At 23.1% G+C, this 18,583-nt stretch overlaps 1 protein-coding gene across 3 annotated transcripts in view; it reads right to left on the reverse strand.

Moving 5' to 3' along the window:
- LOC126552083 (lysophosphatidylserine lipase ABHD12-like) overlaps nucleotides 1-18,583 on the reverse strand; it is a 23,439-nt gene continuing 4,856 nt past the window's right edge. For all 3 annotated transcript variants that reach the window (XM_050206567.1, XM_050206565.1, XM_050206566.1), the window contains exons 2-10: nucleotides 13,696-13,735; nucleotides 12,676-12,794; nucleotides 11,909-12,014; nucleotides 10,736-10,929; nucleotides 10,531-10,663; nucleotides 7,444-7,561; nucleotides 7,126-7,287; nucleotides 1,101-1,222; nucleotides 1-393 (exon numbers count right to left, since the gene is read on the reverse strand). In XM_050206567.1, coding sequence (XP_050062524.1) covers nucleotides 366-393; nucleotides 1,101-1,222; nucleotides 7,126-7,287; nucleotides 7,444-7,561; nucleotides 10,531-10,663; nucleotides 10,736-10,929; nucleotides 11,909-12,014; nucleotides 12,676-12,794; nucleotides 13,696-13,721 — 1,008 coding nt within the window. In that variant the 5' untranslated portion in view covers nucleotides 13,722-13,735 and the 3' untranslated portion in view covers nucleotides 1-365. The remainder of the gene's footprint in view (nucleotides 394-1,100; nucleotides 1,223-7,125; nucleotides 7,288-7,443; nucleotides 7,562-10,530; nucleotides 10,664-10,735; nucleotides 10,930-11,908; nucleotides 12,015-12,675; nucleotides 12,795-13,695; nucleotides 13,736-18,583) is intronic.

Here is an 18,583-nt window from a genome sequence, read left to right on the forward strand (position 1 = left end):
TATTTTTTTCTCAACATTTTAAACATGGTCTTAAAAATGTTTTCGACATTTTATTTTCAACAACAAAACAACTATGATAATACAACTATTAACTATAATGAGCATAATATAAAATAATAGGTATTGGATTATAGTAATAGTTTAGTTTTCAAAAAGTACGTTGTTAAAATATCTTACAATAAATGTTTAACAGTGATACAACTTAAAAAAGATAGTAAATAATCTCACAATCTCAAATAATCCGATTGAAGATTGAGAATTTTATATCATAACGTATTATATACAATATTATATTGTAATAACTATGTATACGTGACATGTAATGGCAATTTTGACAAGCTTATATATTTTTCCCAATCAAGATGTCATTTTAGACATTTCTGTATAAATTTTCTGAAAAAAAAAAAAAATATGAAAAAGCGTGTTAAAATATAAGAAAGATAAAATCAAGACGTGATGCCAAGACCGGGACTGTAACACTTAACACTCATAACAATCCACCCAAGACCAATATTATATTATGTTATAATACAAATAGTTTTTTTTTTGAATCTCTGAATATTGTTTACTAAAAAATTAAAAGATATTATGTATTTTTATACGTGTTTTATGTGATTTATTCAATTTTGTAGCTGGTTTTCATTTTAAAAAAGAACACAAACATTTGTTAATACGTATAAAGAATTAACTAAATAAAAATGCTATAATAACAATAATCGTTGTCGTAGATATTAAATCGGAAATTTGTATGATTTAAAATTATATTTTAAAACAAATCATAGAAATTGAATAAGTACTTATAAGTTTTCAAATAATTTTTTTTATGTTAACTTTTTTTTGAAACTTTTACTTACTAATAAACGTTCTGAGTATTCATATGTTTGATAATTTTTATTCCGATTTTTAAATACGTTTAAATAAAGCTATCACCCAAAAACCAAATATATAATTAGGATAAATAACACACACACTATAAAATACCAATTAAATAATGCATAAATAAATATACTGTTTGAACTTTTATGCGATATCAAGCTAATAATAATATAAAGCGTGTACGAGTGTTTGTTTAAATCAAAGTAGTATCAGATATTACTCACTCAATTTTCTTTTCTAATTCCTTATCTCGACAAATGTATTGGTGGCCAAACTTGTACTGGGCGTCATATATGACTAGTTCAGTCAGTTCACTATTCCGAGTAGTTGTGATGTAATTATACAACTGTAGAAATAACAAAAAAAAATATATATATATAATGTACCTGTGTACCTATTTAATAATTAAACATTAATTTTACTTGGGTAACATAAAAATGTTATGCGGTTTAAGTTAAAATGTGACATTTTTAATTATTTTAATAATATTTATAATAATAATTATTAATTTCGAAGCATGCAATTTTTGTAATTTTAATTTTTTTGCAATTATTTTAAGAATAATAAAATTATATGATATATGTTACATAATATATATCATACATACACATTTAAACATTTTATATATTACAGATATGTAATACACAACGTTTTACTATTATGCATTTTTAAAAGTTTGAATAAATTAATATTTATACTAATTATACTATGGGTAGGTACTATTTTTATAACTGGAAATTTAATTTTGTTTACTTATTAAGTTGTTTTATGCGACTTTAAATTAAATACGCTAATATTAAAATGTATACATAATTACATAATAGTATTTCGATTAATAAGAATATGACTGCAGACATAATTAAGAATACCTCAGACATTATTGATATACTTATTGTTTAACATTTATAACATTTATCAGTGCAGATATTTAAGTATTTCGATATTATCCATGTGTGAAGTAATGGAAGAGAATGTAATTTAATAATTTATTAAGTTATAATAATACGGCGTATTGGATAGGCGATTTAGGTACATTGTCGAAAAGAATCCATTTTTAGATTCATTATTTCATAATAAATTATTATAATATTACATACAATTTAACTTTATGGAAAATAAATTATTATTTTTATATTGAAAATTATAAGCTTAGAACACAAATCATATTCACAGAGTTCATTAACCAATCAAGATCAAAGAAAAAAATACAGAAGGTACAATCATTCAGATCAGAATGGTTAAACATTTTTTTTTGTCCAAGGATCAATTTATTATCAAAATAAATATGGCAGGTCAAAAAGAAAAAGAAAACAATTAATTAATGAAAATTCATCAGAAATTATAATTTGACTTATTAGTCCACGCTCACGATTGTGTGGTGTATACTACTGTTTAATATTTATTATTGTATTATCTATTTGGTGTTGGCGAATGTATTCTGTATGTCTCTTACGAAAACTTTTAAATTATGAAATATTTAATATAATTTTATATACTTAAAATAATAATATAATAATACTGCGTACGTGGATTGAATGAAACTATTTAGATTATTACTAGAGTACCTAGTTTAAAGGTAATATTTATGCAAATATCGATAAATCTACAAAAAAATAAACAACTTCATGAAACTGCTAACTAAATATTTGATAAGAAAAAAAAACATATTGTGTACAGAAATAATTTCTAATCAAATTCGCCTACTTAAAAACTCGATCATTTAAAAAAAAAATAGCTTATCTGAAATAATAAATCTAATTCTTTAAATAAATCATTAGAATAGATAGGTGGTATTTTGAAAGAAAAAATTATTGATCAATATCGTATTGAAAGTGAAATTTGAATAAATAAAACGTATGTAGGTCTTTTAAAAGATGCAGAGAGTATATTCCTTAGAAAATTGATGGAATAAAAATGATGATTGGTAGTTGACTAATATTAAAGTGAAATTGTTTTGAGATGTTTCATGAACTCTTCGATTGAACGATTGGTTCCAATAAAATTTTGAAATTCAAATAAAAGAATATATTGCAATGCGAAACATAATTTCTACTATGTTCCATAGTAGCAATAGAAAATATATGCAAGTATTGAAATTTAAATATAGACGTATATGATATTTGCATGTATGATTCAAGCGATTAAGAGAAATAGTTGTATTTGGTTTCTTATTATAAGATAATATACCCGCCTAAAAAAATTAAAAAAAAAAATCAAACCAATAAATAATACAGTATAATACATAAAACTAAAATTTTAAAGAACAAGTATTTTAATTAAGCCAAACAAAAAATGGAATAACAAAATACATTTAAGAATAAAAAATCAAATTAGAAAATAGGACTGAAAAAGCTCGAAGACATAATACATAGAAAATATAAATAGAAAAAAGATAAATCAATTAAAAGAGTATAATATACATAATATAAAAATATAAAAGTAAATCCATATTTTTTAACTATATACTAATAAAAAAACGATAGAATTGCTACGAAGACAGACCACGTAGTTATGACAGGAATAGAGACCATTATTTTAAGGAACGTGAATATATTGAGATAAAAGTCCCGCATTGCTATAGAGATAAAAGTTATGACAGAAGTTACAGGAACCGGACTCGACACATGGAAATTATTTTGCTAGACTTTTAATATGATGAAATACGAATTAAAATTAATATAATAGGAAAACTATATACCACTCATATTATAAGTTTAAAAAATAATAATGATTGTTATAAATCTAAAAGGTATTATGGTAAAAATTATTGTAGCATGGAAAATAACACAAAAAATATACTATACAGTATACATATATTAGAAGAAAGGTTTGAAACAGAGAGCAGTAGAAGTAATTCAATGTGTGTTTCAGTCAGAATTATTAACTTTAACGAGTTTAACATGCCTATGCGAGTAAAAAATACTGTCATTTATCAGACCACGTGTATATAATAAATCTATAAACATGAATGTTCCTAGTAAGATTTAGTCAACGAAACTAGGCAACAAAATATTAAAAGTTCATTTTTTTCATAAATATGAGTAATACAAAATATTTAAAAAAAAAAAAAAAATGGTAAATTAAATGATGCATAATTCATTGACATTATTATTATTATTATTCCATTATATATTATACATTTGTAAACAAACATTCTGCTTTCACAGAACAATTTTTTTTGAAAAAAAGCCACAAATATTTTAAGCTTCTTTTCCTAAAATTCTTAACTATACTCACACAAATATTGATTTATCATATTATAACCGTTTCATATCAAAATTAGTGACGGTGATGCAACAGCGATTTTATATTATCATACAAAATCTACACAAAAACAATAACCTCAAACTATTATTTTACTGTTTATGCATCAACATATATCGTCTGGCGGTATAAATTAACATATTAACATGTATTTTCCTGGATTCAGTAACTGATCGCATAATGCTGCAGATACCATTATAACACCATAATAATCAGTGGGTCGTTATCATTATTTAGAATTAAATCAAAAAGATAAAACTCAACAAGTTTAAAATAGCATGTATCTTAAGTCCAAACACGTCTAGAGTTATTTTGTTCCATGTTGTCGTACGTATTATAATTTTTATTCTTTATTGTCGACAAACTTTTTGATATCCTGTTGAGTATAACTTTTGTATTATTCTGACTATAAAAAATGTTCACATTTATTTAAATACATTTTATTAACGAGTGTGTGCACTTTATATTTATGTGACAATTCAAAAGTTTTTTAATTTGGTGTAGAAAAACAACACAAAATTAGTTAGTTAAATAGAAATTGTTTTCGTTAATCATATACGTTTCAGATTGAAAATTGTATGGTCCCATAAAATATTTCGTTGTATAGTTTCGTAATAGAAGATTGTTAAATAGAGGTTCCACTGAATCTAGTATTAAGGCTTTTATTATCTCTTGCGTAGTTCATGGTTTTAGATTTTTTAATTGCCAGCTATCTAATATTTTATTTTATTGAAAAGCAAAAAAAGTGGATACAATTTTATTTTTTATTCATAGGATATAATATTCAATGTCTAAATGTCATGTTGTTTTTAAGGAAATAGAAAAAGTAAAGCTAAAGAAAAATGTTTAACAATCAGTAACAGTTGATAATTAATTAGTAAATAAATCATATTTTGAAAAATTATAACTAATCTATATTCCTTTTTATCAGAAAATTTTTGAAATGATCTTTTCATATTTTAAATATTTTAATTGAAAAAAAAATATTTTTAAAATAAATCTGTGAGCGGAATCACGATAGTATATAAATGAACAAATTATTGTATAAATCCATAAAAATAGGTAATATAAATTATTTATATACTTACAAAATAAATTGTGTACAGAAAACTAGTAGAAAAGTAATCAAAAGACAAAAATAAAGTAAGTCATCATTATAAAAATCGAAAGTTCACGTATAAACTGAAATGAGTAGATCGATTAATTAAGCAGAAATATTTACTACTTGAGTCACAGATGGTGGACAATAATGCAATTCAGGTTTTTTTTAGAATTTGTTTAATATATATATATATATATTGTTATATATATATATATATATTCTATCTATCAGAGGGGAAAATCCATTATGAATACATAGAATGAAATTTTTTTACGTTAAAAAAAAATATGATGACCAAATATAAAATATTTTATTCATAAACAATATTTGTAACAATGAAGTAGAATGCTTCGAGCATACTATAACTGTTGAACAAGGGGTATGACATTAACATTTTTGCTGACCCTATTAAAGGGCAACATAAAAACTATGTCCGTCAATTATTAACAAGTATAAATATTTATTTACATCAAACCAATTGAACATTGGTAAATGTATAGCCATGTAAAAATAAATTAAATTCAGATCAATTAGTTTTTCAGGAGTGTAGTGTAATTTCTAAAGAACAGTTTAAAAAAAATTATTTTGATAATAATTAAAATCTCAACTTAATATAATAAATATTTTTGATTCTGAGCGGAGCGAGGAATGTATTGGTTTTACAATGATGTTTATTTCTTTTTTATTCTGTAAACACTTTTTCTCCCCCTAAACTTGCTCAAAAGTACAAGTGTAGCATATTTTCTGAAAGGTAATGTTCTTGAGCTAATACTTTAAATAGGTAATTTTTCGATTTTCGAAATGATACTCGAAATAAAAGCGGTTAAAGAAGAAAAAATGTACAACTTCATGATTATGTAATGTAAAATAATTACGGCTTTGCTTATCACCATAGAAACGAATAAAATTAAATAAAAAAGATCCGCTCGTATGCTCAAAATCGTTTTTTATCGAATGCAATCATATTGCATTCAAATTGAATACCTACAGTAAAATTACACTATCCTGTTCGATGGACCGAAGGGACGATGGACAAATATCCACCACCGAAATGCGCTGACCTACTTTTTTTTTTAAACTTAGAAAATTTGATCTTATTTTTTATTAAAAACTCCACTTAATGTTAATGATTGATGAATTATTGTTCTGCTAAAATAGTTAATTTTTATAAAAAAAAAAAAAAAAAATCACTGTAAAATGATTGTGAACATTATTTCTTTCATCCAAGTTAGATTTGTGAGTAAAGATATATTGTCAATTTTCAACAGCGTAACAAACAAAATCAGATAAATATTCAAACCTTAAAACGGATGCACTTATTCAATAATTTTATGTAGCCAATTATTTTTTAATCGTATTTTTATAATTTAACTAAAGATATTAAATATGATATTTGATGATAACGAGAAAAATAGTTTATATGGACTTGTTTAGTAAGAAAAATGAATACAAGGGTAGAAAATACTGTTTTTCATTTTCAGTTACTATGAACAATTTATTCAATGAGATAATCTTTATTAAATTTATTTTTTAGTTAAATGATATTTGTAGTTTTTGGAAATAATTATAGTGAACATTACTAAACATTCAGCAGATGTTTGAAAGATAGCTTAAAATTTAAAAAGCTTATAGTAAAAGTTCTGGCATCAATATAAAACATAAAGCAATTGCCAATTACTAAATTCTAAAAAAAAAAAATATATATAAGAAAAATATCGAAATTGCATATACATTGATTAAATAAATAGGGAAAGAAAATAAATAATCAATAATTATAATCATTACAAAAATATACATGGTCCATATTTTATTTTAAATCCATGTATCATAATTTAGATAAATAATTATCAAACATTGAAACATAATTATGTTTTTATACTTACATTTTCACTGAGTTGGTATGGTATTATTATATCGTCTTGTGCATGTAATATAAGCACTGGAACTTTTGCATTTTTTAAATTTTGTTCTGTGTCAAAAACAATTCCATTTGCAATGACTGGATCAATGATGAAAAAATCGAACCAAGGAAAATATCGAAGAACCTAATGGAAATATACAATTACTCATTAAAAATAAATGTAAGTTGTACCTCATATCATCAAACATTTTATGGATGCACAAATGGTTGTATATTATTTAGGTGAGTAAATTAAGCTAAACAAAATAATAATTAATTAATTTACATATATTTATATCACCTTAGTAGTTGAGTATTCTCTGATTGCTTCGCTAATTTTATTGAATGGCGCTTCTAAAATAAGTCCACTTGGATAGATGTTTTCCTTTTCCAATAACGAAAATGCATGTGCTCCAATTCTAAAATAATATCAAATACAGTTATTGAACAATTAGACCACTGAAAAATAAAAATTTATAATTCTCTAAGTAGATAAAGTAAATTATTTAATAAATTATTACGATCTTTAAGCATGTGATTAATATTGAGACGTATTGTATTGCTATACATATTATTACTAAATATAGAGTAAGTTATAAATCATTATATTCTATTATAACGATTAACTGTTTATCAGTTTTTATGTTTTGTAACATTTGATATTACTACGCATATTATTTACACGCTATATTCAATTATTATTTTATTGTACCTATACTAAAAATAGAATTAATTAGACGAAATACGAGTATAATAAAATTAATCTGAATATTTAATAATATAGTAATATTTATTATAAAAATTAAGTAATGTAAAGTTTAAATAAAATTGATTATCAACGATCAATATCTGTTTGGTATACTTTTCTCCTTTTTTTTTGATTCGTTTATGCACAACCTCAATTGTGCACACAAATCGTTAATACTTGAGTTGTCAGTTTATAGGTGAAATATTGTATACTGTGTGCAAACGATTATCAACGATACAAACTAACACCCATTTCTCATAAATATCAAAAATTGCTTTAAATAATATTAGTTTAAACGGATAAGTCAGGATTAAGGTTTGAATCCGATAAAATGAAAAAAAAATAGCAGTAATTATGCCAAAAATAGCGATGTAATGATATTAATTTAAAATGTATATATTACATTCGTTTTTTTTTTTTTTTTTTTTTTTAGTTTATAAAAACTTCTGATTTGAGTTTAAGGCGTATACTTTATAAACATATGCGACATATATATATATATATATTTTTTTTTTTTAAATAAATAATAAATAAACACATTAAAATAATTTAATAAAACCCATTATGTTTGCAATATTTTTTTATTCAATTCTACTAATTTTCACAAAATAATTTATGAAACTCAAATAATAACGTGCGACTTAGAATTTGTGTTCTGAATACAGGATTGGTCAGATTTTAAAATTGCAGATTTTAAGAGTAGGTTTTATCGATTATTACTTAATATAAAAATATTTATTAAATATTTTGTTTTAAAACAATTCACCGTTAAGTAAACATTAAACAATGAGTGAACAATGGTATTTTGTGATAAGCTTACAAAAAGAAAAAAAAAATTAAATAAAAAAAAAACGAAAATAGAAAAGGATTTGCCTGTATGCTTTTGAAAATGATCACTGTGCAGTGGAAAAATTACAAGTAATATCAGAAGAGTGTTAAAAAGAGATTGAGTAATATTTTAGAAAATAATTTAAAAAAAAATATATGTACTTAATAATTATAACTTATTAATAATTAAAACGCATGCTGTCATGTTGTTGATGAGCTGTTCCATGTAAATAAGGTGACTTATGAATATTTCAAACATTTCTATAGCTTAAAAATGTGTACGTGGAAAAAAATACATAGTAAAGTTGTCGAGCCAAATCTTTCACATTTTACTCAGCATTAAAAACGTGACGTTATAGGAAATAAAAATAAGAATTAATTGTGTTGCAACTAATAATTCAATAGTTATTAAAAATAACAAGCATAATATAAAAGTCAAATGAAATGTACATCAAAATATGGAAAATTATAAATATTATTCAGCGTGAAATAATTCAGTATGAGTTCTATTTTACCATACCCTCGTTAGTATATTATTATATTCTGAGTAATATGGTTTTAAAATAGGTACTAGTCTGAGTAATTATGCAAGTGATCTGTACACAAGGTATTCAATATTACAGTTTATGAATGTATTGACATATTATTGTTATAGTACAGTTATTCATAAAATATTCAGTTCATTAAAATTTATTGCGAATTTGCAAATATAATCTAAATATTGTTAATTTTGAAAATAGCAAATACTATAGTAGTATGACAATTGTTAGTTATTAATGCAAAATGTATATGAAATAATATTGTATACAGTTTAAAATAATTAATTTTATAGAAATAAATAAAAATTAAAACATTTTCAACTCGTAGCAATGATTTGTATTATTAGTCTAAAATTTTAATATACAAAATTTTTTAATTATCTACAGTAATCAGTAATTTAACAAAAATCATTTATTTTTTATTTTTATTTTTTATTATATTTTAATATCCAACAACAATTAAGTTAAAACTTGAAACTCTAAACAAAAATGAATTTGACTACATAATATTCCAATTTTTTACTTGTTATTTTTTTTTTTTTTTTTTGTTCCAGTAAGATTATATTATGAAGAATTTGTTTTAAATTTAAAATGTTTTTGATTTTTTTACTAAAAAATAATTTAACAATATTTAAAAATGTAAAAACTATGACAGTATTAATATTTTCGAATATTTTTTAAGCCCTTTTACAATTTATGGAGAACCTTGTAATATTTTGTTAAACTTATTGACTTCTAAATAAAATGAAATGTTATATTCATCGATTTTAAAATTACTCCGCTGTGTAGTAAGAATGTACCTCTTTATTAATTATTCCACTGTTATGTATACGTATATTATGTAAAATTGTAAATCAATAATAAATCATTTAATATAAAAAATTGTATTGACCAAAGACCATCTACAGTAAGTTCATTTTTTTTCTTTCAATAACTTATTTATATTTTAAAATTTCTTCACATGTAAAAAATTAATGAATATATGTTTTGAAATTAACTCGTAAATAATATTTTCGAATTTTTCTAATAAAATTTCTATAATCCTAATTATTGGCTTAAAAATCTTAACTTTATTCATATTATCGGAACTTTAAATTTCTATAAGATATATAATAAAGTAAAGTAAAGTATAAAATAAATATTTAAATAAAATAAAGTTACGTGTCAATACATAGCGAAATCTACCTTATATTTATTTCATTATATATTAATATAATATCTTCTCATTTTTTATTTAGTTTTGATTTTACATAATTAATATAAAGCACATTACCCAGTGCCAAGAGAGTGTCCCCAACCAAAGATTGGTATTCCTTTTGCGCGTTTGTGAACCCATTTATATGTTTCCATTACGTCCGATACTAAGCCGGTCTCGTCGAGTTCCGCATCTGTAGAATCGGCATAACCTGAAACAAGCCGATTTTCATAAAAATAAGTATATATTATTTTATCGAAATAAGAGAAAAGTTGAACTGTACTTCTGTAGTCTACAGCTATCACATGGCAGTTAATATCTCGGAGTTTTCGATACAATTTCATCCGTAGATTATTCGCGCGGGCACCAGAGTTGCCATGCATGTATATAATAATTGGTTCCCCGTGACTCAAAAGTTCTTCGTAACTAGGTTCGTTTTTTCCGTATTTTACAATCAAGTTACGAGGTAATATGTGCCTGTAATTGTATTAGTAAAGTATTGATACGAGTAGGAATGATTAGAAGTGACTTCATTAAATAAAAATAATTTATCATTTTAATATGCCAAATTATTTGAAATATGATTTAAAATATTTTTATTTTTTTTTTTGGTTTTGAAAAGTATTATTAAAAACACACTATTTTCATTTTTTAAATTGTAAAAAATATTGTTTTGAAAAAATAAACAACTTATAAAAAAAAAATGTCAAGAGCTTATATTAAATACAATGTACTATTCATTTAATAATTTAATATGGCTTTAGGATTATTGTAATATGATCACATAAAAATCTGCTAATATAATTTAATTCAAATCATAATTTATTATGTTTGGTAATTATGTTGACCGGTCAAAATACCTTCGGAAAAATATCTTTGGTCAAAGTACATAATATATCCGAAAATATATTTCCATTACATTATATTTGCTACAGAATATAATATTATCTCCTACACAAAATATCTAAAAAAATATTAGGAGTTGAGGATTGGCATCATGCATTTAACGGTGCACTTAAAACTAAGGAATATAATAACATTTAAAAAAAAAAAAGAATCGTCGTTATTGGAAGTATAGTATAAATACATAAAAAAAATAAAACATATTATTTATTTAATAATATATCATAATTATAATTAATTTACTTATTTGTAGATTAAAATAGAACAATTTTTGTTAGGTGAAAGCAATCCAAAATGAAAAAAAAAATATGATGTCTGTAATGAATGATTATTAGCATTATAGATAAACAGTTCTACGATAAAAACGCCTTGAACTTTGAAGTATTTAAGATCAATGCATACATTATACAATTTTAACTATTAATTTTTATTTTTTTTATTTTTATAAACGGAATTTATGTATAATTAATAACCTACTTTAAAATAACCGTAATGCTGTCTAATAAATGATTTAATTTCATAATTTATTGTAGTTATTAAAATAACTGCTTACCATACTCCTAACGTTATATTGTCTTTTGTATCAATGTAAAAATTTCTAGTTCCGTCCATTCCATAAACTTCCGGATAACTGTAATTTTGTACATCAGGCATAAAGTCTAAAATAAAATGAAAAAGCATGTAGCAATAATATGCTCGCGATGAATATTGTAAAGCTATATAATTGACTCGTAGTAATTTAGCAAAGAATATTTATGTAAGCATGTGACTACGTATAATTTATACACTTTACTGTAACATAATACGAGGCCACAATAGCTAGTATGTTGCACGATGTATGTTTGTTGTAAATTAATAATGAAAATCATCGTGTATTGTGTTAATTGAAAGCACCAAATAGCATGACCATCGCGTAATGTTGATTTTTATTGTTTATATAATTATATTACAATAGTAGGTATTGGAAAATATATTTTTGACGCAACAACCGATTATATCACAAATTTTTTTTCGAAAATTTAAGTAATTTATCAATTTATTTTAACTTAATCGATCGCATTAACAAACAACCTGGTTTCACATTTACCCAAATTAATACTTCATTGATTCAATGAAACATCTTATTGTTTTCTTAGATCCCAAAAATTAAATTGGTCAGTTGGTTCTTTTATTACAAATGTATTTGTATTTTTAAAAAAAAAAAAAAAAAATGAAATATACACATACCGTATTCAGTACCTTCAATTGACAAGCGTCTTAAAATTATTATGATATGATCAATGCAGTTTAATAATAATTAATATACAATATTATAATTACCATGATTCAGGAATATCATACTCTTTTGAATGGAAGGTGAATATCGCCAAATAGCAGGCACGAGTAAGAAAATGATGACGAACGCGATACTAAAGAAGCCCACTGTCGTATAGCACGCCCTTGAACATAATACGGTACACATTAATTATTATTTGCCATTTTACATAAATATTTAATTAAAATCGTTATCAATATCAATTATACGAATTATATTTTACAAACAAAATGTTCACTTTCTACAGATAATTATTTTACCTAACGATAAATAATTATGTGTGCAGACTGCAGGGTGATCATTATCCTACAATGCTGTTTTTAAGCGGTGGACATTAATAGAGTTTTTGTGATTCCCATAATTTATTTAATTTTGAAATAATTATTTGAAAATTTCACGATGACAATAAACTAATGATAGTTTAAGACGTAATTATTTTCCAAATTGGTTTGGTACATAATATAAAATAGTATACACACAAGACACAACTATAGAGTATTGAAGTATATATTTTTTTTTTTTTCATAACGTCATGTATTATGTCAAAATTGTATGGAAAATTGTTTTTTCATAAAATTTAGAAAAATAGAATCGCCCATGAAAATACTAAAAAATTTTGGCTTCAATATTAATTATATTGCGGAAGTAGTGAAAGTAGGTATTATTATTTTTTAAATAAATGAATAACACCTTAACAATTAAAAACCGTCATTACAGTATACAACAGATTATGACATAAGTTATAAAAACAAAATAAAATTTGTATGAAATGACTACTACGTATTAACAATCATTTTTGAAAATGGTGTGTTGTAACTTTTAATAATGTATTAAGTATAAAAATATGTATGTGATAAAATCACCGAAGAGATGCAACCCATACAAAATAATTATCTATGCATTTCTTTATTTTTAATCAATAGGTTTAAAACTTGTACACATAATATTTTACGCGAATTAAAACAATAGTATAGTTGACAGTTTATCATGCGTTTTTATTGTGTTGATTTTATCTAATTACTTACTTTCTCTTATTGCAGTTAATACACATCTTTGGTTCTTTGTCTAAATAAAAAAAAAATATACATATATATTATTATATTACATAATAAACAGTGCATATTATAGTGTTATTTTTATTTTCATTTAATATCGTCCACGACGTCGTTCATCGGATAAATTTATACTTCTTGAAAACGTTAAAATAATGGTTTGTTTAATTTTAGTTAATTTTTTCCCAACAGCAATAATCCATATTTTAATTTGGTTATGTTTCGTGGTACAAATTTACTTTTTAAAAATAATAGGTATAGCAACTATTACAATAATAACATAACCCCATCGGTCACGAGAAAATTGATAATTATAAATTAAAAAAAACCGCTTAATTTTTATATTTTAATATTATATTAATCAATATAATATTAAACTATTAAAGTATAGTTTTAGTTTAGTATTTAGAAATTATATTGAACATTTTAAAGTATATACACATTGTAGTGTCTGATGTATTTTAGAATTTGACATGTGTGGAGATTATAATATATTATATTTAAATATATATTATTTTAAAATCTTTAGCAATATTGGTTACAAATCAAAGATGCACATTACCATGTTAGCAAACATATACCTATTGTATAATTTAAACAATGATATACTTTCGTTTTTAACTGTTCTGTGTGTTACAGCGATATTCTGATATTAAAATTATTAGGTACAATACCTATAACTAATAACAATCGTTGAATAACTGAATACATAAATAAATTATAAAATGAGTACTAATGATTATTTTTGAATTCCATAGGTATTAGTGTAATTAATGACTTTGTAATTAAAATCAAGGAAAGTAACTTATTTAATTTCTGTTTTTAGTATTTTAAAATAGCTTTTGTTTTCTATAGGGTATATTAAATAATATCTAAAACAGCCACTAGATAGCAGCATATAATACGATTTGTATAGAAATGTAGTGTTCAGTAAATGGTTAGGTAGTGTATGGCCAAAAAAAAATAACTAATGAAATGACAAAATGATAAATATGTTTGTAAAAACTTATAACAAGACTGATAAAATTTATTATTGTATAGATACAGATATTTTATCAATATATTAGTGTTAGAAAAATAAAAATAAATTTTCCCGTTATGAATACTTGTCCTGAACGTGTCCTGAATGAAAATTTAAAATAGATAATATTATTAATATATAATAAATAATAATTCTATAATATATTAACATAGAGTGACTAGTAAATTTATAAAAAAAGAAATAGGAGCACACAAGTTTGGCGTAATTATATAAAAAAAAAAAAATACCTAACTTTTGACATTTTTAAAGATGTTTGTTTGAAATAATGTTTTCCTGTTAATTAAGGCGAGTCGTTAGATCGTGAGGATTCATAATTACACTGTGCAATACACCATTATGAGATGTCTCATTCTCATTACTCGCAATATTGTTCGTCGGAACATTGTTATGCAAAACCTGTTGTTTAAAATTATCAACTCTGGTTGCAATTATTCAATATTTAACGGTAATTTTTTTTTTTTTGTATTCGTTTTGTGTAAACGTTTTTTTTTTTTTTTTTTTTTTATTTTAACTCATATATAATAGCATGGACACTATTGGATTAAAACGAGACTGTTTCAGAGAAACAGCAGAGGACAAAGACCTAACCCCCGTTTGAAGTTTGTCGGCACACAAAGTTCAAAAACGGGACACTACAATCCCTTTTTTAACGGTACGTTAAATCAAGCTATGCTAAAAATAAAATTCCAAGTGTGTTAAAACATTTTAAAATATTGTAATAATTTTAATATTTTAATTTTTCTTCGATTTATAAAAATATATTTAAATCACATATTTTACTATGATTTCATTAATATTATGTTTCACCATTATTATGTATGTAAACATATTTAATTATTGTAATGATTTAAGTTATAATTATTTAGTTATCTACCTACCTAATCCATAAAATAAATTGTATTGGAAATGTCTACCGAAAAAAAAAAGAAGTACCGATGATTACTGTAAATTTTAATGATTTTATTCAAAATTACTAAAAAAGTATAAATTTACATCTAGTATTAGTGTTGGGTAAGTTACTTCTAATAAGCAATTATGTTATTATATTCGTTTCTTATAGATTTAAGTAACAAAATTACTTTAGTTTTCAATCTAAAAAGTAAACTATGTTACTTTTTGTTAGAAAAAAAATAGTCAATATGCACTTAACAATATTAATTAAGCCTATAACTATCTATTGTATTATTTATTTCCTACTCTATTATCTATTTCACTGTAACTACTTTATTATTTAACACTATATTAGGTTAGTCTTACATTATTTAATATAATAAAATATTATTAATTTATTTCTATTCATTATTCAAAAATAGTACTAAATACTAATTAATATTATTATTTTTTTTCAATAGACAATAATAATCATTGTACTTATAGGTAAGTAGGTCTACACGAGCTAATTATTGAAAACGCTACTCTGTGTATTTAAAGAAACGATAATTTGGTAAATAATTAAAGTATTTTACTTTTATCATAATTTACGGCACTAGCTAATATTTCACAGTCATGGAAAACTATACTGTGAAAAATTAAAAATAACATACATATTATATTTTATATTTGTTTTTGCGCATGCCCAATAATCACATTATAAATATATTATTATTTTTTTTTTAATTATTTAAATTATTTTTATTTATTGAATTGTAACTTTAAACTGGAACTCGTTGTATTATAGGAAATTTTTCAAATGCGATTTCCAATGCATTTTCGTTAGGTACTTGGAAACAGTTCTAATAAAATCACCACCCAACTCTAACTGTTCATAATATTTTATTGTAAAATCTTAAAGAAACTTGGTTAAATTATTTTTCATTTATTTATTTATTCTATTATAACATAAAAAACTCTTATAAAAATAAAAATTTTGTCATTTTTTTCTTTAATAGAATAATCCTAGCATTTGAACCATTAGCTGATAAGGTTTTGCTTACATTATACTCGTATACAACAATAAATTATGATATAATAATACGTAGTAAACATATTAACTTTTGTTTTTCAATTAATGATCTATACTTATTTATAAGAGGGTTTAAAGTACACTTAATATATAATTATTACCATTGAAATTTACAATACGGACATATCAGATTTAAGAGATCAAATTTAAAAGACATCTCTTCATTACACATTCACAACAATTAGTTTGTTTGATTGTTATTGCTTTTAGAATTTTAAATTTGTATTAATATTCCTTTATTTTTGGTACATATTTACCTATACATTTTTTTTAAATAATGTGTTAAGTTTTAATATTTAAAATTAAGAAATAAAATATAATTTAAATTTTCTTAAGATTCAAGCAAATAATATTTTCTTGATATACAATCTAAAATCGTTTTATCAGTTGGGTATATGTTTCTTATCGTTGACTTATTCATGTAAATTAGCAATTCTAATATATTAAAATAGTCAATGAATATTGATTGCCCTTAGGAACCTATATTTGAATAAACTACAGGTATAAATGTATTGTTTAGATTACATTAATATTACGATGTTAAAATAAATCAAACATTTGCAATTAATACAGAAAAAAATACATAAGTAAGTACTTACTCCAATAATTTCAACTAAATTATAATAATTATTAATTTAATAGATATATTAAATATAAAAAACATCAACAAACACGTGTTTTTGAATTATTGATTTATTGAATTATTGTTACATAAAAAAGTGTGTACCGCTCTATCTAATGAATAATAATATATCATTGTATAAATCATTGTATAAAACATAATAAATCTCATTCTGAGCGGAGACCTATTCCTGCTACTAGTTATTATTAAGATCGAAACCTCTTTTTGATATTGCTATTAATATAATATACTGTTAGTATTACGGTAGGTTGATTTAGTTTTTCTAAAAAAAAACATAGCATTTATTATATTATCAATATTATTTAATAATAATAAATATAATTGACACAATATAGTATTATTATTATTATTTTATAAGTCAATATACCATTTTTAGACATACAGTGTGAATAACTCCACGGTATAAATATATAATACCTAAAATTAATTTTTATATTTTGAAAATACCATTATGTAAAGTTAAATGTGTAATGATACGTATACGCTAAGTCCATTGAATAATGTTTCTAAATTGTAAAAAAATAATGAACATCGTTCTTTATCGTTTTAACATGCAATTTTGTCCGAAATTATTAATCTTCAAATGTTCATAAAAAATAATGTTATAATTTTATTATAGTCTTATTACGAACTACTTAGGAAGAAAATTGAATACAAAATTCAAATTGAAGATTTTATAAATGTTTCATAAAATACTGAAAATACACTTCACTCCACGAGAGAATTCAGATCGATCGACTCGTCTTTCATTGAGCATTTGCATACAAAGCGATCGCAGCATGGTGAGGGAGTCGTATGCTTTGTATGTTATTTAGATGAGCGACTTAATACATGTTCTCTCGTGACACGGAACATAGTTATCAAATTTCGTGATTTCTCAAACATTGTAATATCAAATTCATATAAAAATAAGTAGTGACTACGTATTTTCAATATTTATTTTACAAATGAAGTGCATGTATGTTGTATTCAATTTTAATGACATTTTATGGCAAATATGTTTCTTATCAAAATGTATTTAAAATTAAAAATGTCAACTGTCAATTAATAGCTCAAAAATATTAATAAGTACTAGTAGTACCATAAAAACATACCAAGTATACAAATGTAGTATAAATACTTAGTGAAAATTCAAATTTTTACGGTTATTCGTTTTTGAATTATAAAAAAATAAAGAAATCAAAATAGTTTGTTAAAAACTGGTTAAGCGTTA

This window comes from Aphis gossypii, chromosome X, assembly GCF_020184175.1.
Source record: "Aphis gossypii isolate Hap1 chromosome X, ASM2018417v2, whole genome shotgun sequence".
In the NCBI taxonomy this organism is placed as follows: Eukaryota; Metazoa; Arthropoda; class Insecta; order Hemiptera; family Aphididae; genus Aphis; species Aphis gossypii.